This window comes from Poeciliopsis prolifica, unplaced genomic scaffold, assembly GCF_027474105.1.
Source record: "Poeciliopsis prolifica strain line A6 unplaced genomic scaffold, Auburn_PproV2 SCAFFOLD015, whole genome shotgun sequence".
NCBI classification, from domain to species: Eukaryota; Metazoa; Chordata; class Actinopteri; order Cyprinodontiformes; family Poeciliidae; genus Poeciliopsis; species Poeciliopsis prolifica.
The window spans coordinates 3,378,607-3,403,163 of record NW_026562390.1 but is presented as its reverse complement, the minus strand read 5'-3'; the positions used below and the strand labels follow the sequence as shown (position 1 = coordinate 3,403,163).

Below are 24,557 nucleotides of genomic sequence, written 5' to 3'. Positions count from 1 at the left end.
AGACAGGCGACAGGTGGACACAAAGACTGTCTCCTGGATTCTGTGTATCCTGGATGTGTGCTTGACAGATTATTAAGCAGTGAGCTGCATAACAATCTTGTGTGAATACATGTTTGTAGAAAATATCAGCGGTATGGATGTCAAATTGTTTGATAACAATAATTAGGCACAATTTTGATACGATTGAATTTATATCCTTCAATAAATTTGTTGTGCTTCTCTTCTGCGAGATTCCTGACAGGGAACAGAAACATCCCAGTGTGATTTATTTTGAATAAATATAAAGTGTCCTGTCAGTGTTGTTGACCACTACGCATGCTGTGTTAGGAGCCATCCGAGCTCAGAGCATAGCTGCAAAATCCCAGCTGTACTTAAGCAGCTGTCACTGTCCATCACCCAGCTAAAACACACACGCGTGCACACAGAGTGACAGAGCTGTCCCATAGAGAGCTCCTGGCTGTCCCAGGCACAGAGTGAAGCAACAAGATCACCTCCTTATCTGCTATGGGACTCTAGCTGTCAGTTTGTTATTTTGCTCCCTCGACCACATGTTTTACTCAGTTTAGTCGTTTTGGAGCCAGAATGAAGACTTTGGAGCAAATATTTGCCTTTCAAATGATTCTGGTCATCTCGGCTTACAGCACACAGAGAGGTAAGTCAGAAACTCTTGAGTGATCCTGGTGCTTGATGGTGTTTTTGTCTTTTCCTAAAGATGATGGTGTTTCCTGCAACTGTCCAAAAATATTTGTATAAATACAGTGAACTACAGGATAACCTTCATACACAGCATGAAAAACGAGCTGGTGTCTGCAGGCCAACTTACCCAAAATTTGATTATCTTCATTTCCTTCCTACAACTTGGGATACCATGTCTGTAATTTGTGACAGAGGAAATTGAAAGCCTCAGGTGTGTCACACGTTCTAATATACAGCACTTCAGCTGTATACAAGGCAACTGCATCACATCTAACATGGTTAGAAGCAGTGAGAGAAGCGCTGGATTACAGACATGTGATATGAGCACCATATCAAATGCTAGCGCAAACAGTTCATGAGCCTGGAGGCAGACATGCTGAGAAAGTGTGGAGCACCTCCGCAAGCTGCAGAGAGCAACAGGTGGCCTTTCTGTCCACAGAGAACCACAGGAGCTTCTGTACAATATGTGACATGGTGGAAGTTTTGGACACTGCATGGAAAAAAAAATAAATTAATAATAATAATAAAAAAAAGAGAGTTCACCTAAAGATGGATTGCATATTTGTCTTAGAAATAAAAACAGACTTTGTTTTAAATTACAATTCACATGAATACAAACATTAGTCATAGAAAAGGGATTCAATAAATGGCATCATATCTTGCGCTCTAATTTCTTTAGCACCGTTTTGTAAAATTGTCCAAAACGATTGAAATGGTGACATCCTTCATAGGTTGTAAAAAAATACACAGTGGATATTCACCTATGTAAGACTTACTATTTGTAGGTTGACCTATTCCTGGCTTTTTCTGTGGAATTTAACTCCAAATTATTTGTGGAAAACTGGCCTTTTTGCAGATTTCTCTCTTTTTATGCAGAGCATATTTAGAATATTCAAAAGAAAAAGAGGCTTTGGAAGCTGAGATGCTAGTAATCTTTAAAGCCAACACTTCAGCTCATTGAAGAATCTTTGGTACTAACTTTTTTAGCGCCGAGTAGTCGAGCAGTACCCAAACCCTCAATGTGAGAGCTAAATTCTTTCACTTAAGTCATTTAGAAATATTTATTTTAAAAAAGACAAAACATTGGCTTTTACTGTTATCCTTTTCTCTCATATGTTTTCTTGTTGCTGATGATCCTGGCACACTTCCCTTCTTGTTTTCTGAACTGTTTGTGTATTAGATTTTTCTAAGCTGAAAGGAAATCCAAATGTGTCTGATCTGAGGCCAACTGTAAACGGTTACTGTTACCTCATGAAGACCATTGTCTTCAAGCGATCATTTTCTAAGAAGTTTCCTGCTGTTTCATACTTTATGTAACAAAGATAAAACAAACAAACAAAAGATCAAACGTTTCTGGTTTTGGTTTAGTGAATAAAAATGTTCTGAGGTACAAAGATTATTCTTCGTTAAATAGAACTAAAATTTTGGCAGTCTGACAACAGAATGTAGAGAACGTACTGTTTGCAATGGATGAACTTGACACATGGCTTTTCATCTGATTATGAGGTTAAAATATATTTAATGTCTACTTGAGATTCAGTCATGGTGGCATAATGCAGGATTGATGCATTTCCCACACACATCAGTGATTGCAAGCACTTTACTGTCATGTGGCATTATCATCTGTATTTTTGAAATCCTTAAGTTGAAGTTGGGTATGACTGTAATTAGGTTAAAATGGCACATTCAAACAAACTAAGCAAAAGTACTAAATAAAACATTGTCAGTCTGTGGAAAAGGAGCAACTTCTTTCAGCTGCTTCAACAAATGTGTGAATCTCCTCTGTTCTAATGAATTTAGATTGCTGTGTGACAGAATGCTTTCTATTTTTTTTTCTTTATTGCTTAGCACCTCGTATCATCACTTTACTAGACACAGTGGATGTTCTTCTTGATCACAATGCCACCTTCATCTGTGAGGTGGAGTCAAGTCCCAGTGCTTCTATTGCATGGACCAAAAACAATCAGCCAATCATGTAAGTTTATAGTTTCTTGATCATTTTAGGGATTCTCTTCTAAAAGTAACCACATTTTGATAGGGACATCATATACATGTTACATACATAGTTAAAAAAAAGAAAGAAGAGACAGAACTAGTTAGTATTGATAATTTAGAGGAAAGCAATAAAATGCTACAATATAAAAATCCAAAATCACGAATGAACAGTGAATATATTCCAGTTGTTTTACACAGATGTGACTCATATTTTTACATGACAGCATGAACAGCACAAGTCCTTTTTTTTTTCCTCAATGAAACTCATGCCAGGATATTTTGACTTCATTAATAACTACATGTACATGGTGTTGTTTTTGGATTTGCAGGTTTCAGCTGCATCTTATTATTTACAGTCTGTATAGAACAGTTGTCCTTAAAGCTAATCAAGTAGAGATGCTGTGTCTTATTACCAGAGTTGGTTTCCTCCTAAATAAATTGTACCACAGCAGTTTTTATGAGCATTACTGCAGACATCATTAATGGAGCTAGTCATAATTTTGCCAGCTTGCACTTGGACAACCATGCTGACATCCATAGTAACTTGTACAAACACAAAATGCTGCATGAGATTCCAGATGTTCTCCTGCAGATGCAGGTCACTGAAGGGCCCCAGACTTTTCACATTGGAGTCTGATGCTGATCACATTAAAATTATAGTGTGAACAATTATAAAAAAATGAGATTTTAGCAGAACATTGCAACAGAGATTTAAGACCTGAAATATGAACTCTTAATTTAGGATTAGTTATATCATAAAAATGTAATCTCAGATGCTAGGTTTAAAGTTTAATGTGACTATGTACTAAAAGTAAGACTCACATAAATGTGCTGATTACAGATTATTTTTGTCAAAACAATGCAGATGCAACCGGTTCTTTTGTGGTCTGTAAAATGTAAAAGTAGAAGATTCAGAAGTTGTAACAAAGTCTAAATTGTTCACTTCATCACCACACTCCCTTTTGCTCTCTCAGGTACTATGACAACCGATACCTTACCAAGGAGCAGGGCCAGATGTTGACCATCCCTCATGTGAAAGAGTCTGACAACGGAGAGTACTGCTGCATTGCCAGCAATGGCATCGGAGAAGCTGCAAAGAGTTGTGGAGCTCTTCAGCTGAAGATGAGTAAGCTGTATTCTAAAAGTTTATAGTTTTAGAATAAAGAGTATATAAAAACTTTGTGAACCCTAATGTTTTCCCTAAACCAGAGCCCCAGATCAAGCGTCAACCTACCAACGTAACTTTACTGATAGAATCTAAAGCAGTGCTGCCCTGTGTTACCCTTGGGCATCCCAAACCAGATGTCACCTGGCTGAAAGACGATGAGCTCATCAAGGTAAGCACCTTTAGTATATTTTTAACATGATATCTGTCAAAGTTGATGGCCGGCCAATGTGTTTTTTAAAAATGACAAATTGTTGCAAAAAGAGAAATTATGTGAAGACTAGCAACATAGTTTTCACCCATTAATTTGTTATATTTTGCTTGTCTTTGCTTGGCCAATGACATATTACATTATGGCCACCTGATCAATGGTATGGTGGGCCCTGCTTCTCTTGCTAAAACAGCCCAAAACTGAAGAAACACGGACACCTCTAGAAATCTAAGAATGTGATTTGGGGTCTTGCACCAAGATGTTAGCAGCAGATCTTATGAATGCTATAAGGTGTGAGATGTTGACAGATTGAACTTATTAGTAGATGTGTATCACAAAGCTATGCAATTAAATTAGGAAAATTTGGGGAGCAAGTAAACGCTGCAAGTTTGTCACTCTCAAATCCTCAATCATGCTTGCTGTTTGGCATTGTAATTATAAAAAGACCACAACCACAATGGACTGCTTTTACCGTGACTGCTTCACTATGCACCCAATATGCTTGTTAAACTCAAAATATTTTTGCTTCACATTTATTTCCTTAAATAAATGTGTCAAAATAATACTTTGACAGCAAAATTCTTGCTGCCTAATACATCTCACCCACTCACAGGGCTGATAATAAAGGAAGCGTTGGTGTTTACATAACTTTTGAATAGTTATAATGTTATTCCTGACTCGTATATGATCTTGGAATACTGAATGGTTTAAACAAACTTTTTACACTTTATACAAATTTCTTCCAGATCAGTGACCGCATCACCATTCTTGATTATGGGGCGCTAAAAATTCATAGGATCCAGACAGAGGATGCTGGGATATACCGCTGTGTGGCAAGGAACAGCTTTGGTTTGGCCTTTTCAAAGCCTGTCACCATTGAAGTACAAAGTATGATGTTTACTTTTTACGCTTGCTCGGTTAAACTCATTTCAAGCAAGCTGAATTTATGACTTTTTTTCTACTGTTATGTTTAAATGAATCTAGCACTCTGTGTATCTGCTCAGCTCCAGCACGACTCCTGCGAGTTCCAAAAGAGAAGAGAGCAGATTATGGTAGTCAGATAACCCTGGAGTGCAATGCCACTGGAAATCCCACTCCCACCATCACCTGGCTGGAAAATGGGAATACTGTGAGTGGTTGCACCTAATTCATGTGCATATACATGTAAACATGAACACATTTAAAATTAATTCTTCTGGTTCTCATTTCATTCTTATTGTCTGCAGAATTATTTGTCATTTTGCATTGGCAGACAATAAATTGAGGCATATACAGTTTTGTTATTATTAATTTAAGTAATGATGTCGAAACATATTTAGACATCTAGTAAAGTATATAGATAATTATTTTTTATGTATTACCTGTTATTTTGTATTTAAATACTTTTGAATGTAAAGTGATTTTTGCCACTCACTGACATTTAATTAAACAAACAAAAAACTACAAATAATAATAATAAAAAAAATAGACACTTCATTGCTTCTATGTGGAGATTCTATTTGTGGTTGAATGAATGATTTAAATTATATTTTAAAAATATTATTAACAAGAAGTATACTTTCAGTAATGGCATTGTAATTAAAATATGGACTCTGTAAATAACTTTGTTGACCTCCGTACTACTTACTGTTGGAGAGGAATGATGGTCTTGTCATGGTGCTACTATTACAAAACTTTTCTAAAATCTCACAATCATTGAAAACCTTAGTGGGATTTTGCAAAAGCACGTTCTATTTTAGTTTCCCTTTCTTCTGGTTTTAGGTCACAGTAAGCTTCTGGTTCTCCACAATTAGTAAACCAAATTTCTCCTGATAACTTAATGATCTCAAGAAAAAATAAAAATCTTATGATAGATAGATGTTCATTCAAAGAAAGGTTGCACGTTTTCAGTGTATTTCCACAGCATAACAGTACAGCCGGATCCGCTAACTACAGTAGCAGTGCTTCTGAGGTCTTATTTAAATTGCAAAAAGGAATAGCTATTGAATACTATTCTGACTCAAACTTATTTGAGTCAGAACTCAACAATACTCTCTCCTGGGTGACAGGAGAAGTCATGTATGACTTGTACCCTAAACAGCTACTCTTTGAAGTTGATCTCCGGTGGTGAATACCTTCTAATCCTTTTCATGTTACATAGGTATCAGATTTTATGGGGGATATTAATTGTATTTATTGGGCTGAACATTGGCATGAAGTGGGAAAATATGCAGTGAGCATTCATTAAAATACAAATTGAGATTGATTCAACCTGTACTATGTTCTGGCATTTATATTTTTCTTTTGAAGGTGCAGAAAAAAGGGCTCGCTTATTTGAGTCAGAACTAAAACAGATTGAGCAGCTGTGAGATTGTAGGAATGCAGATGTTGAATCCCTTCCCCTTAATAACTAACAGAAATTACACTTTCATTTGTTGCTTTTGATATCTGCTTTTTGCACTTGATTCAGCAGTTAGTGAGCCTTCAGACGGGCCATGGGATCAGGGATATAAACAGCAGGGAGTTCTCATCGTGGCGACAAAGCTTTAAAGAGATTTCATCACAGTTATCTAATAATACCCATTATTATCAAGTTAGATAATAATGTCAGTCTTATTAAATGATAGAGCAATATGAGAATTTTGTTTCATAATTGGCTCAAAGTGTTTCAGAGTAAACGCTAGAATCAAAGCCTGAGAAATCGCTGAGATTTTGACTATAACTAATGCAGAATGTAAAGTAGGTCATATTTTTAAAGACGACACAAGACTTTCCTCATGCAAACAATTAAGCGTATGACTTACATCACATACCGTCTGGGTCTTTTATAGTTCAGGATGTTACAACATGATTATAGGCCCGTAATAGTTGTAAATACTAGGTCTGTTTGCGCGTGTCTGTGCGTGCTGATTAAAATGACTTTGGGAGGTGATTTTCTGGCAGCTTGTTAAGGCCATTAATATCAGCAAAGCCGGGTCCTAAAACAGACAGTGTGAAAAGCAACTTCAAACATAGACACAGCCACATGTCAGCAGCTAGCCTAGCCTCATTCGTTCACACATTCCCTCATTGCACAACATTACATACGTCATCTTTTATATGAAAATGAGAATCCACTTACATGACACTCATGTTTTGATTAAAAAAAAACAACAACTTTAAAACAATATTCACGTGAATTACTAAAAACTGAAAAAAGAGCATTTATGACTTGATCTGTATCCAATAAACCTTTCTCTCGTGTATGATTTCATTTCCAGGTGTCAGGCGCCTCTGTGGAGGAGACTTTGGAGGGAAATGTAATACTCTCCGTTCTTAAAGTAACGGTGACTAAGTCAGCATTATACACATGCGTGGCCTCCAACAGACACAGCGGTGGAGCGAACAATGTCAAAAAAAGTGCCAGAGTCACTGTAACAGGTAATGTAGAGAAAATAGTTTTCATTGCCATCAAACTCCCAACAAAAAAAGACTTGAAGTCTTTTTATTAGAAGTTTGAACTGTTTTATTGATGAGTGGTCGTTGTGACCAGCTGCTTATTTGTGTTGTTCTAGCTGCCAGATGGTCGTGTTTTATGCTGCTTCAGCTGTTTCTTGCTTTAAACACACCCTGCTCACAGTCGTCCTCAAATGACAGTGACCACACCTGCATACATACACACTCTGCTCCCACCTGGTTGTCCTTCAGTCCCCTCACAGATTACCATGACTTGAAGAGAAAAGCACCATGGCTGCTATTTGCTCTCCCAGACTGAAACATACGAATCAACTTTGTCTTTTTCATTTGTCTTGTGTCTTTGTTCTCACTGTTCAACTCGGGTTCATTCAACTGGTGTCTTCTGGACATTGCCTCTTTCCTATAGACTGGAGGTAAGAAAGGTGCCTTTTTTTTATCTTTCAGTTTATGGTCTTTTCTTAATGTGTTGAATGTCTTTTGTACACAGCTTTGTAAATATGTCCAGCACCCCTAGTAGAGATGTTTAATAAGCCTTTTAAAAGACTTTATATGTTAATTTTGGACTGAACATAAAAGAAAAAACAAAACAAACAAACAAAAAAAAAACTTTAATTTTGGGAGCAACTCATTACAACTTAGTAAGTTTTCACTTTGTGCTTAACTTAAGAATGTCTACCCCACATTTAGATTACTAAATGCATCAAGCTGCACCTGGATGATTTGCTGTTTTTGTACATATGCAATTGAACAGATGCACTGAGTGAAGTGGCCAGTGTGTGTCTTAATTTAAGTCTGAGGATTGCGATTTGAGTCATAAAAAAGGGAAAAAAGCTTGATTTTGGTTCTGAGGAACAATGAGAACCCATTTTAAGTTCACTCGTGCAGCACAACTGATTTTTAAGACCATCTGGTGTTTTAAATAGTTCATGATGCCATGCACTGGGGCCAACAGCATCACAGATCCAACTGACAACATGTGTGAGTAAGGTGCTTTTCTACATATTTAGGTCTTGTCTTATGTTACAGCCAATTTTAAGATCAGTCGGCATTCCAGTTGTAGTTCAGGTACGTTTCATCAAATTCCACCAAATTCATATGAAGTCTTCGTTTAGACTTGCTTGTCACTGTTGCAGTTGTTTTTGAACTTTTATAGATTATTTTGACTAAGTATGTGAAATGTTGAATTTGGTTGATGTTGCTATTTTCAAACTTAAGATCAACATCCCATGCAAGCAAGGTCATATGTTCTCTTTTCTTTCCTATTTGGAACAATGGGTAGCCATTTCATTACTTATGCATTTTAAGACATTTCTTATAAATGTTGAGGGCACAGTAGGTTATTTTTATTGTTAGATTATTTTTGGAGTTTGCTCATTCTTAAAATGTGATTTCCACCTCACTGCTTTTGTTGACTGTGCCAAACAGTCTTTATTTTATGAACCCCTGTGCAAAACTTTTAACTTTTTATAGTTTAAATACGGTACTGCAGAGACAATTGTAGCTGTACTAATACACATAAAAAGTCACAGACTTAGTAGAAAAGTCTTAGGAAGTGCATTTTTGTCTTGAAGACAAAAGTTGAGGGCATAAGAGGCATTAGATTGCAGGTCATAGACAGAATAAATGGTAACATTTCACTGTGATTTGACATCAACCACAGTTGAACATAGAAATTGAAGAACAAATGGGGGAAAAAAACAGGATAAATGGACTTTGATTTTAACTTTGCGCAAGCATCAATCTTCCCCTGAGGCAATATTTGGAATTTGTAAATGCGGTAAAACAGAATGACAACAAAAAACCCGGGTCTGAAAATAAGCCATCAGCTCTACATGTAGGCGTATGAGGGAGTCAAAATGACAAACGGGGATAAACGTGTTCCTATGCCAGAAGGTATGACAGGCAATGGAGAAGTAATCGCAAACATCGAACCAAGAAAAAAAAACAGGAGTAGAGGGAGTCTGGCACACAGGCAGGTTTTTACATAAAATGTGACAGATGTTCATTCACAAGGCAGAGAGGAAGTCTAGCAGACAGCATGCAATCCATGCAAACCTTCCACAGTTACTCTCATCGTCAACATCTGGATCATATTGAGATATTTCAGGTGAAAAGCATCTCATATTTTTACTAACCAAAGCAGTAAAAGAGAGACTGCCCCAGTTTTTTTTTTTATTTAAGTGTTTTTGTTCATCATCAGGTGAGTTGGGAAATGTATTTTTTTTTCTTTACTACAAGTTCTTGAATAACAATCTGATACAAGTCTATGTCTATAAAGTTAAAACAAACACTATTTGTTAGGAGTGGTCTAGTTAAAGTGCAAACTTAAAATCAATATAATTTTGATCAGTCATAAACTGTCCAAACACAACAACAAAAACAAAACAGAAAAAGAGACACAAGAGAACAAGTACTTGTTCACACACTATTTTTCTCTTTTCAACAGAAATCCTCAGACACCAGGCAGTCACAAGGGCAACACAGGCTACTGCAGTGCATATCGCGGAGATGCGTGTCGAACGAATATTCGAGACGATTCTCTGGTTTTCATCAACTCGTCCTTCTTGGATTCTGAAGCGATGCAGGAATACCTGGTTCAGAGCTGGTTGGCTAAGCTGGAAGGCCTCAACGAACTGTGCAACCCAGCTGCACTCTCACTGCTCTGCCACTCTGCCTTCCCTGACTGCAACCCATCAGGTGGCTCGGCCCCTAAACCGGTCTGCAGGTACTCTGTGGTCTACATTTCCCTTTGGGCTGTTTCTAAATTAGAAGCGAAGAGCAGTAAATACATTTAGACCATGTAATCCTCTAAATGAATTTCTCCACTTTTGGAACAGAGAGCACTGCCTGGCAGTGAAGGAGCTCTATTGCCATAAGGAGTGGTTGACACTGGAGGGGACTGGTTCAGTTCAGGCTGGACTCTTAAGCTCAGTCACCGGGGCCCAAATTTTCACTTCACTGCTACCCAACTGTCAGGCCTTACCAAGTCTTCACACTGACCCATATGGTTGTACATATATCCCCTTTGTAGGTAAGATATGACATCTCAAAACTGTGATGAGTGTTACTTAGTGACACTTCAGCTAAAAGGATAATTAATAGATTTTCTATATGTAAGTATATTTGTAATGGTTGTGATTGTGCGTAGATTTAAATTTCTCAAAGGCCAGAATGGTATATGTTGTGAGTTTTAAATATGCATTTTAGTTTAATCTGCATGCAATAGTAATAGATAATACAGTTTAAGCATTGATGTCCTTTTCATATAGCTTTTTTGTAAAAAAAGTACAAATAAAAACAAAACACATTTTAAGCAGATCATTTCCAACATCCTATTCTATTTCTGGTTTTCTACCACTTAGTGTCATATCACAATTTAATATAATTGTTCATGATAATATGAGTTTACCAGTAATGCTTCCTTTTAACGTTAGATGTTTTTTTTTTTTTTTTTTTTTTGTAATTTCAGATCTTCGAAAAGATCAGATAACAAGTAAGTATAAAAAAAGAAATCAGAAGAGAGAAACTGCAATAAAACACCAAGTGTCCTAATCCCAGTGTTTTCTTTGTTGTCAACAGAAACATGCTATGATGGCAGAGGTCGCTTCTACCAAGGCAATGTGAATATCACAAGATCTGGAATACAGTGTCAACCGTGGAACAAACAGGTGTGCAAACATTAACAACTTAGCAAATCTGCTATCAATTGGCGGCTCTGCTATTATCAATTTGTGCTCATGTTTAAGGTTTTCAAAAAGCCAGAAAAGGTGCTCAGAAGGGCCTAATCAAAGGCTGTGTCCAAATTCAAAGGACACTTTCAAAGAACACATTAATTTAGTAAATCATTCAAATAATTAAAAAGACTTAACAAGTAATAAAACCGCTCAAGCTTCAAGTTTGAATTTTAGCAGCTTATATTTAGTGTTGTTATGATGTTAGGTGACAGGACATACATGGGGTATGGGTGGTAATCAGTTTGAAGTCTCGATCAGTCGATTATTAGTTTCTCACTTTGATGTCTATGAAGTGATGTGGCCTAAATTTACTGCATCAGTCGGATTGGTCAAAAGAGTTTGTCACAAACTCCATACAGAGACATGGTTGTTCAGATAAACAAAACTGCAGCATTGTGTAATAATTATTCCTTGTGAAATGTTGGACGTATAGTATTTGCTAACAAAGTCTTATACATAACTGATATATACAGTTTCTGATTAAATTGTTTTCAAATGCTAATCAGTGAAAGAAGCCTATGAAAAGCTGTTAGCCTTCAACACTTATGGTCTATTTTCACTTTTAACAAACTTATACTGATATGACATGTTTTCACTATTTTTATTAAATATGAACTTCACAAACTCCACAATATCTGAACCAAAATTTTAGGAACATTCCCAGCATTCCTTGCTCTCACAGTTACACAACGCCTTGGGAGAGACGGTAGTAAGCTCCACAAAACATGTCACTGGACAATCACCCCCTCAGGACATCTGAATCTCTTAAAATGAATCGTTTTGGCCTGTAGAGCAAACATGCAGCTGTTGAAAAATACTTAAATCATTATATGACAAAGTTGTAGCTTAACATTTCGAAAATACAACAAATATAGTTGATATTGCTCAGATATAAGTTGATATGTGGGAAAGGAATCTAGTCAGCAATATCTGAGTTAGCTAAATTATATTTTACTTCATAAAAGCACAAGAATAAAAAACAAGTTTTAGCTTGTCCCCTTCCCTTCTTACTTGGGTAACTCTTAAACCTCTGAAAATCCACAAGCCTGCTAGGTGCTTTCACAAGAGCGTGGATAAACTGTAGGGATAAGGACATCTGAGATTCCAAGAATCCAAAGCCAAAAGATTTTCCCAGATGCTTTGATCAGTTTTATATTCATCATCCAAGATATCTACCCAAAAACTGACACAGACACAAAACGCTGACAAGTGCAAGCACTAGTGCATATGGATAGGCATGCATGGGTTAAACACAAACACACACTCTGCTGCCCAAAAGCCTCTTTATGTTTTTACTGCTTTCCTCACTTATAGGGTCTTTTTGGGTGAGCCGTTACAGCTCTTCTGTGCACTGTTGTGTGTGAGGGAGTGTGTGTTGGTGCCAGGTCAGCAGAGAGGGAGGAGCTTCTCATGTCACATCCAACCTCTGGAAGCAATTAGCTTTCACACGCATGTGTTAAACAGACTCCAGGACAAACTCTCTCTCTCCTTCACACACATACACACATGGCAGAGCGCATTATATTTATATACATGTTCGCTCAATTGAGGAAACAATTGCAGTCTAATATGACTCAGATGTTGGTGTATTCTCTGTAACCTTTTGTTGCTTTGAACCAGTGATCACATATTACTCTAATTTTTCTGCCTTCGTATACACCTAAAACTTTTGTATGTATAGATTCAACACAAGAGGAATTTAGTGAATAAAAATGAATCTGTTATTAATTTATTTTTAATTTAAAATGAATCTGCAGTAGACAACTGAAGTCAGCCCAGTTACAATGATCTGTTTTCTCCTCAAAATGGTCTGGGAATATCTAACGCAATAACAGTTTTTTCCAATGAATTGACCCATTTTGTGAGTAAATGTTTGAGGCTACCAAGCTTAGAAAAAACTAGATTGTGATATTATAGATAAGCGTTAATGAAAACAAAAGCTTTAAAACTTGACTGATGCATGTTGATGACAGTCCCTACAGTTTTGGGAAGCACCAGACTTTTATTTCCTCCTTAAAAGCATTGTAATCTCATCAGGGGCCTGGTTTTTACAGGAATAGTTTTCCAAAGGGCATTGATTGATCTGATCATTCCTTAATCACTATTTTGTGCTCTTTAATTTTACCATATATGAAGTGCTTCATGTAATTGCAAACAACAAAACAGACAAACAGAAGAAAGATCTCATTACTGTTTAGCTCAAAAGCACTTATTTCTTTTCTTGTATGTCACCCTGCCGAAGTAATCCAAGTGTGCAAAACAACACCTGCTAGGATATAACTGGGAGATGTAGAAAAAAAAACAAAAAAAACCCCAACATAATAAAACACTGCAGCTGGCTGCATGGATGGAGGAAGGAATGGGTTAGAGGATTGCATCTTTTATACTTTATTAAAAAAACAGAATTTGAATGAAATTAATAGCTAACTCTCTTTCATTTGTTTTATCTGAGCAAAGATTAGAACTTCATGCTGAAAAGAAAATTCTGGCTTTTTTTGCTGGTGTATGTTGGTTGTGAAACAGCATTAATAGATTATGCTCTGATTTCCTATTCTTGATAATTTGAAACAGAAAATGCTTGCTCCTGATTTCATATCAGTGATATAGAATTTCCTTGAGAAGTGAAGAAAACTTAGTCCATCCAGCAGAGTTTGTGTGAAAGCTAGCTAATTTGTGTGAAAGCAGAAGTATCCCATCTGAAAATTTTGTAAATTATAATCATGTCAGTCTTTGCTTTCATTTAATGTTGCATTGTGTGCTGGTCTTTTCATTAATCTATCTTGCATCAAACAAATTTCACACATAAACACCATCCAACATGCTATTGCACCAAGGGACAGTTCTTACCCTCCACAGTAAAGTCAAGTAAAATGAGCTCATATTGAGGCATGTGTTTCATGTACAGTGGGATACAATCTTTTTGGTCTGAATAATAAAGTTAAAAACTGGCATGGGGTCGAATCTATGTCACTGCGCAGAAGTGGAAAATCTGACAAATTTCTCCTCATTCTGCCGTTAGATCTGATGAGTCATGCAGACGATTGCTGCACTCAAAAAGCCAATAAAATGCGGTGGACGGTCACTAATTGCGTCTTCAAAGAGACTGATGCATTCAGCTGCACATTTCTCATTTCGCACAAGATGAACAGTTTAAGTGTTCAGAATTATTCAGCAGATTAAGTTATAGCTATTATGAGGTAATACAAGCTGGCTAATGTGGTGAGATTACGCCACCTTCTAAAGTTGTTTATGACATCATGGCGCATGATTAAACTAACCTGAGCAGAACAGTTTGATAAATCACTGTACTATCACTCTTTTATTCCTCTGAAAAGCCACCAGCTGTGCTTAGTGGAAATCATTTCATGTCACAAAAAAAAAGTTCACCGTAAAAACGTTTTAAGTTTCCTAAAGTGCTGCAAAACGTCTGGAATGTAAAAATGGTGAGACGTGGATGTATTCAGAGGATAAAAACTGAGTCCTATTCTCTACTAGGAGTCACTGCCATATTGATACTTTGCCTTGGGGATTTGCTCTACACAATCTAATGAGACAAGTCAGACTTTGATTTGACTGTTGCTTTCAGATGATTATTGTATAGAGGGCTTTTGGCAGACCAAACTGCAGGCTCACTAAAGAAGCTCCTAAAATCCTCAACAGAAAACATAATGCCATGTGGTTGTTGAGCTATAACTATATTGCACATTATGTGCTATTTTTCTGAAAAGAAAAGATTTTATAATCTGTGTTACACTGGAAAATTTAGGAATGTCAATAGTTCTATCTTTTTCTACTTACAAAATGTGTTTTTTTTTTGTTTGTTTGTTTTGTTTTGTTTTTTTGTAGGTTCCCCACCAGCACCGCCTATCGGTGGATGTCATTCCAGAGCTGATGAATTCAAATAACTATTGTAGGAATCCTGGAGGAATCAGTGACAAGCCGTGGTGTTACACCTCAGATCCTAATATACGCTGGGAATACTGCGCAGTGCCTCAGTGTGGTAAAATAATCACAGAACCAGGTTCTTTTGCTTTTAATTGTGATTTGCTTAATTAGTAGATATTCTAACATTCTCTTACCTTTAAATCACACCAGGGGCTTCATTGGCACAGAAATATTGCATATCTTATTTGTGACTCCAATCTCAGGATTTATCAATAATGAGTTGACCCTAAAATGTTTGAACTCCTGTGTTATCTTACTGACTGGCGCAAACACATTTCCAGAAATGCTGGCTGGCATATAAAACTTATGCTAGGAAACTGTTCCTGATGGGAAAGCAATTTTTATTCAACAGCAACCCATAATGAAGAAATGTCATCTATATGAATAAACACTTTGCAACGATGACTGTAACCTTCGTGGAAGGTATTTCAAATTTCACAGAGGGAACAATAATATGAATTTAAAGATTGAAAAGTCCAACATTGTGACTCTCTCTTCAGCCACCTTCAGGTCCAAAGAACAATAATTTTGAAACCATGCAAACATCTGTGGCTGGTCTCAGTGTGGCACAGCGGCAGTTTGTCTGCTGATTGTAGCCATTCTTGTAACATAGAGATCATTTTTGATTATTGTAAAAGCAAACTACTTGTTCACCTTATATTTTATATTTATTCACTTAAATTTGGACATGTCACTAGAAGCAACTGGTATTTCTGAATACCTTGAGTCCTCAGAGGACTCATTTCCATGTTGATTGTCAAATACAAAGTAAAACTGCTTGGATTTATGTGTAGATATTGTTTCATACATCTGGATTTGTCTGTCATCCCCTTTTTGTTAATCTTAGCATGTCCTCTTGAAGTCCTGGTAATGGTTTTTAATTAGCTTCTACTGTGTACATCAATGGACTGGTGACTTTACTTCTACTGTTTTCTATAGTGAGGAAGCCAGAGCTGACAGTCCCTCGTCCCCCTCCCACCTCGACATCATCATCGCCAGCCTACTCCATGTCTGTCATTGTCATTGTCCTAACCTCAATGGCAACTGCAGTCTTCCTCACAATTATCATCCTTGGCTGTCACAGGAGGAGAAAACAGTGGAGGAAAAGAAAGAGGTAAGAAAAAAACTAAAAGAAGAGACAAGAAACTTGAAAAATGCTGTCATGCTTTCTGATTTTTTTCTCATATGCCCTTGCTGTCAGAAGAGAGATTGGGACCCCAACACTGAGCGCGCTTCCATCTGAGCTCTTGTTGGATCGACTCCATCCTAATCCCATGTACCAGAGGGTTCCTTTGCTGCTGAATTCAAAGCTGCTGGCCCTCGAGTATCCCCGCAACAATATCCAATATGTCAGGGACATTGGGGAGGGAGCGTTTGGACGTGTTTTTCAGGCCAGGTAAGAGAATGATCAAAGAGGGCAACATGTACTTTCTACAATGTCTCTTCAAGTGGACAACAATGTAATAAAGCAATATTCCAACAGCAGAAAAGGGCTCTAGGTGACAATGTTTACAGTTCTCACACAGAGGAAAGAGAGGAGGATTTAGACAGATGAGAGGTTATCTTAGCTCAGCCAGGCTGCTGGTCATTTTGAGAACCAATGCGTCATTCACAAAGTCACAAGGGGAGCTGTTATAGGAGTCACCTTCACTTTACCTTGAACCCACAGCAGGATACCACAGACTCACACTGATCTCCATTAAACCAAACAGCAAACCTGAGTCACAAGGCAGTTTTATTACTACTGAATCATAAATCTGTCAACAACTGATTTGTCAACAATGTTCAAGCTGTACCTGGGTGTATTTAAAACCTGAAATATATTTAGCTGTATTTCTCTTCTCGCAGGGCGTTGGATGCCATCTTCATTATGCTATAGTAATTTTTATTGAAAACTAAATTTGTGAAGCAGAGTGGGTGGAAATTAAACCTTTTTAACATATATTTAAATGCAAAATAGAACCGAAAAAGAAAATCTCCCTCCTATAAAGCCCCCTTGAGCACTAGAGTTTCTAAATCCATTCCTTGAGAGCTACTGTCCTGCAGGTTTTAGATGCATTCTGATCCAACACAACTGAATCAAATGAATGGCTCATTGCAAACTCCTTTTACAAACCCGATGCCTATGCCAGACTTGCTAAAGAGGTAATTCAATCATATGATTCGGCTGTGTTGAAACAAAACGAAATCAAACACGTGTCCTAACAATCTAAAACCCCTGCCAGGAAATGGAAATGGCCTAAAATGTCTTCAATCGAAAACCACATCCTTTCTCTGAAACTTGATAACTCTAATGTTTCATTATATTAGTTTTTTTATATACAGAGGTTCGGAGAGCCACCTCAACACCCACACTGGAAAGCAAATAGAGTGGATAGAGTGCGTACATTGGGCTAAGAGCCTAAAAAGGCTGTTTTCAGTCTTAGTGATTGTATGCATCACAGAAAATGTGTTTCCAATTCTGTAATTTACCCATAGAAAGACTTTACAAAGTGGAGCAATTACGTTCATTCTTTGGAACAATTTTTCTTCTTTTCTGATCTGGATTCATAAATCAGATGAAAGAGCAAACCTGGTGATCAAGTCTATCAGACGCAAACAATGAGGTCAGTCTGTTGATTTGATCAGGGGTCATAAGGTGAACTGGTCAACTGGCGAAAATGGGTGTGAGAAACACAGTTCATTCAACTAGATTGTGTCATGAATCCTTGCAATATATTAAATTAAATGTATGATTCTAGCACTCAGAAATATTTATTTTAAGAATATTAAAATAAGGTGAAAATGTGTGGTTATTAAACAAGGAAATCATATGGAGGTATGGACTGATGAAATTGTGAATTAGGCTTTTTCAAGCTAATTTGTAGAGTAGTTTAGACTGTGTCTAGAGCAGACAGTTTTGCGAATGTAAAAATGTTAAAAATAGAACATAGAGTTAGGGAAAATGGACATGGATTAGGTAATTTTGTAGAAACAGAAAACACTAAATTCTGTAACAATCTGTATAAATCATTAAAGAACGTTGAAACGCATTCCAATTCTTGCAGAGCACCGGGCCTCCTGCCGCCAGAGCCTTTCACAATGGTTGCTGTGAAGATGCTGAAAGAGGAAGCCTCAGCTGACATGCAGAACGACTTCCAGAGGGAGGCGGCGCTCATGGCCGAATTCGACCATCCAAACATCGTTCGACTTTTGGGTGAGTAGGTCTCTGTGGAAAATGGTGAGATGGGAAGAGTGTGTTCCAACCAGACTGCAGTCACAGCTGGACTTTACATTGGATATCTGTTAAAGCAGTGGGTATTCTTCAAGTAAAAACACGGCACAAATACAAAAACAATAAAACGGAGAAACAGAAACAGTTGGACAGAGAAGAGACAGAAAAAAATGAAGCAAATAAAACAATAAGTACAAGGTCAAGGAACATGACAAGTTAAACAAAATACTTATATTTCTGTACACATGGCTACTGTGTCTAGAAAAAAAAAGATTATATTTTTTTCTGTTATGAGAACTAGTATTGTTCTCAAATGATTATTTCATTAGAACTGAAAAATCTGGCTAGTTATACCACTTACCTTGTAACAAAAGTGCCAATTCGCAGAGCCAGCAAGGTCTTAAGAACAGACTTGAAACTATTCAGAAAAAATTTGATACCGATTCAAATTCATGTTTGAATTTGAATACTAACCAGGCAATAATATCACCTCTAACCCAAATGAAAAAAATACATATATATATATTTGATACTGTCTAAGATTAGAAACACTTCAAATCGGTTTAATTTCCAGCGTCCTCTCAGATACAGTAATTAAGTAACTTTTTTGACGTCGTTAGTACTTCGGCATAAATGCACTTCAGACAGCTGCTTCATGTTTGCCATGAAGGAGCAAGACAACTAATGTGCTTTTATTGACCTGTGTAAAACAAATGGCCTCCATTAAACATTATCTCCACTAATTCAGCCGATCTTATCTAAGACAAACAGCTCAAATCCAAACATACTTTCAGGAAGACATTTAGAGGCATAGCATGCTCATTTTGGTACTTGCAGAGGATAAACAGAGCCATCGGTCATTGACTGCTCAAAGAAGGTTAGTTTCACTGTTCCTCTGGTTCTGAAATATCTTTAAAAGAACATTCAGTCCTCCTCAATGTCAGAGACCTACAGTGTTTGATGTGTTCCTTCGGTTCAACTTTGACTGACTGATTCATGTTCATTAGGTCTCCCATAGATTACGCAAGGAATTAGAATCCCGATCACTAGATTATTTCCTTAACCTCAAACTACCCTCAAAGCTAATAATACACTGCAACTGCTGTGTAAAAATATGTCTCCATAAGATGAACGACTCAAATTTAGAGACGACATATGATGGCATGTCTTTGCTTTGATGCATGAAGGTGTTCAGTTTAAGTTTCATATATTTAGCTGTGGAGTGAAGCATTTAAGCTGACTTTCAACTAAGATTACTGCTGACCACTAGGGCTGTTGTAAACAAATATTTTAGTAATCAAGTAATCTATCAATTATTCTTAGAAAACAAAAAAATCACATTTACAAAAGTATGGTTCTTGTTTTTCTATTTTTAATAAATAATAATAATAAACCCTCCAAAACTGATCCCTCTCCACCCACATTATGCTAGTGGGGTACTTGTGTGTATAATTTTGAAGATAATAACTGATTTAATAACATTTAAAATAAGGCTGCCACACAAAAAAGTGAAAAAGTGAAGTGCTGTAGATACTTTCCATATCCGCTGCAACAACACATGGAAATTGTGGCTTTGTCAACAAAATCAGTAAACCTTCGTATGAGATGTAATCAAATAAGTCATTTATCAGAACAAAGCTGAGATGTAATGCCAAATGTTAAATATAAGAGAGGTGATTTTTTGAATATTTTGTTTATACACCAAAGACTAAATTTCAGAGAAAGATAATTTAGTATCCATGACTCACATATTACATCAAATTTGAAATCATTGCTTAAAATAATAGCAGAACATTTTTTTACACTCATAATTTCATAAATTCAGCCTTCACTGTTTTGCTCATCTAAACCCTGTTCCTCAGTGGATTCCTGCCTGACATTATTTTATTCTGAAGGATAATCTGGAATCTCAACAAGAAATGAAAGTAAACCTCTGTGGGGTAAAACAACATTTGAAAGCATTTCAAATAACTTTGCTACCAGAAGGTCATTGAGCCATTCATTTCAAAAGCAAAAACAGAAACAGAGTAAATCATAGATACTCTTGACACAGTTCACTTTAAGGCAACGACCTACAAACTTTATTAGTTTATGGAATATCTTAAACTGAGTACAGATCAGCAAAAATAGAACTACAGTTCAAGGCCCTGTTTGGTATTTTCAACCCTCTCTAGGACAAATCAGGTTCAACGGCACAACAGAAATCAAAGATCAATTGGCATGTTCCAAACACTAAATACAACAAATTTGTTTTTTAGGTTAAAAGTTTATTTTGTTGATATTTTGTTTCGCTTATTTTGTGATTATAAGGACGTTGTTTGTTCTTTCGTCAGGTGTCTGTGCCGTGGGTAAGCCGATGTGTCTGTTGTTTGAATACATGGCCCAAGGGGACCTCAATGAGTTCCTACGTCGCCGATCTCCTACCCAGTCTGTGCGCACCATCAGCCGGGCTAGCCTATCAGCTCGCAGTTTCTCCTCAGAGGGAGAGTCAGCGTCTCTCACCTGTCCGGAACAGCTCTCTGTTTCTAAACAGATTGCAGCGGGAATGGCCTATCTGTCAGAGCGCAAGTTTGTCCACCGGGACCTTGCAACACGCAACTGCCTGGTTGGAGAAGAAATGATTGTGAAGATTGCAGACTTTGGCCTCTCCAGAAACATCTATTCAGCTGATTACTACAAAGCCAACGAGAACGATGCAATCCCCATCCGCTGGATGCCCCCGGAGTCGATTTTCTACAATCGCTACACAACCGAATCAGATGTTTGGGCCTACGGTGTGGTGTTATGGGAGATTTTCTCCCATGGGATGCAGCCATATTACGGAATGGGTCACGAGGAGGTTATTTACTACGTGAGGGATGGTCAGATCCTTTCCTGTCCTGAGGACTGTCCCCTGGAGCTTTATAATCTGATGCGTCTGTGCTGGAGCACCCACCCATCAGACAGGCCAAGCTTTAGCAGCATACATCGGATACTGGAGCGAATGCATCTAAACAGCCTGAGTGCAAATGCAGAACCAGAAGCTGACTCATAATTTTTATTGAAGTGATTCTTGCATGAGAGAAAGCACCAAGGAAACTGGGATTGTAGTTATAATTTGTCACTGAGAACAAGGATAAATGTCACACTTGATAATGTTGACTTTGTTAGCCCTATTTTTCTTGGGTGGGCATCATATGTTTAACCCCTATCCTATTTTAATGACAAACTATGCTTTATTCATTCTATTTAGCTTTTTTTTCCATTTTGGAGCCTGAAATCATAGATGTACCAGCCTTTTATAAGAGAATCTCACATAGGATAAATATTAAAATAAGAAATTGCCTCTCTGCTTGATCCACCTGATCTGAACTGCTTTTCAAAAGAAAATGATTAACTTGAATATGACAACCAATGCTCTGATCAAATGTTGTCGAATTTTATCTAGCTTTATAATGTTTCTTTGCCCAGACATACAGTCTTTAATAAACTATTGACAAGGGTTTCTTTAGGAGCCATGCTGATAGGCTAAAGTTAGTATGTGAACCAAGCCTTCCTTTCTGATGTGACTGATATTTTTCAGCTTGTAACATATTTCCACATGTGTAAAATTAATTTTTTAAGAAAGGTTTTTCTCTTGCTTCTAAAACTTGGGGCTTTAGTCATTATAAACTTGAATGACTAATGTTTCAGGTGCTCTCTTCTACACCAAGAGCTATCTGAGAATATCTGAGTACTGAGCAGAGGAGGTCACATAGAGGGACTCACACCAGTCAGAACTGTGGATATTACATGTATTACATCAGCAGCATGCGTCTAGTCTTGTTTCATCAAGTTGCCCACAGATCATTTGAAAAAGCACTAATAGAAACAACAATCCAATACTTTATTATTTTATTGCAAATTTGTATTTAGACTACTGTAATTATTCTCAGTTTAGTTAGTCAGTTTCTAAAAAACTATATTAAAAAGGCTGGGAGGTTATCTGCATGGGATGAAAAAAAGTCAAGCTCTGAATGCAGCTGAGTTAACCTTTTTTGTTAGTTTTTTGTACCGCATTTTGGAAATATATGTTTGTGGTTTTTAATAGTTCTTATATAATACTAGTTGTAGTCCCTTGTCATGTACTATAAAGACTTGAATCTCAAAAGTATGGTCATTTTTAATCATTTCAACAAGAGTTGTTTAAATCTTGCTTTTTATCAGTTTGGTTTTAATAGTTTTTTTTCTGTTCTTTATGAATTTCGAAGCATTAAACAGATCAATGTCATTTAATAGACAAAGGGCAGTAGTTCAAGAACATCATGCTCCCTTTTTTAAAAACATTGCTATGAAAGAAACTGTTTATTCCACAGTGGCACAAAATCACTTTTAATTGACACTGATCGTTAAAGTATATACGTTTTAATTCCAGTTTGAGGAATTTTTATGAGGTTTCTTGTTTTCATTGTTGGTTTTTTGATGGTCTTTCAAGTTTGCAAGAAAAACAAAATTCAGTGAGTTTTGTTCATAAAATGTTTCAATACTTGTTTAATGGTTGTTCTGCAAAACCACTTGGCAAGATCTGTTAATTTAGGCTCCTTAAAAATTAGTTGACTAAGAATAAGCCAACATTTGTCTGAAGGGGGCAACTGAAATAGCTTTTATGGAAGTAAAATGTCTTTTTGGTTTGGTTTTTTTTTAAGCAAAGGTTTAGTTCATATCAAACTGACAAGACTTTGCACGGAATTTTTTTTTCTTACATACATTGTGGAAGAATTGAATACATGAGAGATTCACATAATTTGAAAGAAATAATTCTAAATTCTCAGTTCCAATTTGTGGCGTTCTATTTTTATTTGTTACGATTCATAAAATGCTTTAAGTTCGTTATTTATTTTTGTATTTTTTGATTTCTACAAAATGATATACAGTACGTGTGTATGTCTGTATCGCCTATGAATAAACAAATATTCCATGTATCATTTAGTGCATGATATACTGATACTTAGCCTTCACTTTTATACCATGGGAAAATTGATTTAGGTATAAAATCATCCCACAATTTTACCGACAATTTGTCACGTCACATCTTGGACAGGCCCAGCCCAGGTCATCAACTTTATGATCTGCAGCTCATCACCAGAGATAAATCATCAAAATTCCGGTTAAAATGAAATAATAATAATAAAACTGAGATGCATGCAGGTACATCTAAAAAATACAGCATTATGAAACATGCCCTTTTAGTCCTTAAGAAATTATTTCAGATTTTCTTATTCATTAATCCATAATCATTCCTTCAGAAAACACATAAGGCCAGCATTTCAACATGCGCATGGTGCAGTGATATTTTCTCTCCACAAGAGGGTTTGTAAGGGTGGCCTTTAGTAATAAAAGACTGTGCAATTCAATGTCTTTGTAAATCTAATTTCTGCTTGCGTAACTATGTACAAATAAATAAGATGTCTTGCATCACGTTCTGTTTTTTTTGTTGTTTTTTTTCTTTTACATCTTTGCCAGCATGTTTTGTCACTGCATGGGTGTGCCTGTGAAAGCTTCATGGATTCAGTGCACTCTGTGTGTTTGTGTGTGTGTGTGTGTGTGTGGGGGTGTGTGCGTGTGGGTGTGTGTGTCTATACGCGTGTATGTGTGTATGCAGATTGGGGATGCCCAGTGTAAACTGTTTGGACAAGGCAGCAAGGAGTTTGGCCTTGGACCGGTCATCCCTCTTCTTTTCGACATAAACTGCAGCTCATTCTCTCCCTCTCCCACTTCCTCCTATGTCGCCTCACTTTTCACCTCCTCAACATCTGGACCTTATTTCAGGTTTTTCCTTGCCTTGCCTTTTCTTTCATTGCCTTGTCTTGCTTTTCCCTCATAAATAAGTCTTTTTGGTTTAACTGCAGATAATTTTGTGTCCTCATTACTTCTCTGTCTTCAAAATAATTTTGTCAAAATGCATCACAGAGACAGCTACATAGTTAAATGGTCTTCATTCACACTGAGTCATTCAGTCCTCCACGCAAACGGTTTATTTAAATGAAGCTCTAACCTTTCTCACAGCTGGGTAAAGCATCTTGGATTCTGGCATCTCAACATTATTAGAGTTAAGAATCCCTTCCTGTTTCACTGTAATAATATTCTCCTTTGGGCGAGTGAATCTTTGAAGTTCAGTGGTTATAAACTCGCTGACTTTCTGAG

General features: G+C 36.9%; 1 protein-coding gene across 1 annotated transcript; it reads left to right on the top strand.

Moving 5' to 3' along the window:
• Window positions 1-424: 424 nt before the first annotated feature.
• musk (muscle, skeletal, receptor tyrosine kinase) lies at window positions 425-23,832 on the top strand. Its single transcript, XM_055040723.1, is given in 17 exon segments — window positions 425-652; window positions 2,545-2,671; window positions 3,666-3,817; window positions 3,901-4,028; window positions 4,814-4,955; window positions 5,072-5,196; window positions 7,307-7,466; window positions 7,909-7,924; window positions 9,949-10,227; window positions 10,340-10,533; window positions 10,972-10,995; window positions 11,082-11,170; window positions 15,083-15,257; window positions 16,121-16,295; window positions 16,383-16,577; window positions 18,229-18,377; window positions 20,729-23,832. Coding segments are annotated over 17 exon segments (2,901 nt in total). The 5' UTR covers window positions 425-582; the 3' UTR covers window positions 21,430-23,832.
• The last annotated feature ends 725 nt before the right edge of the window (window positions 23,833-24,557 follow it).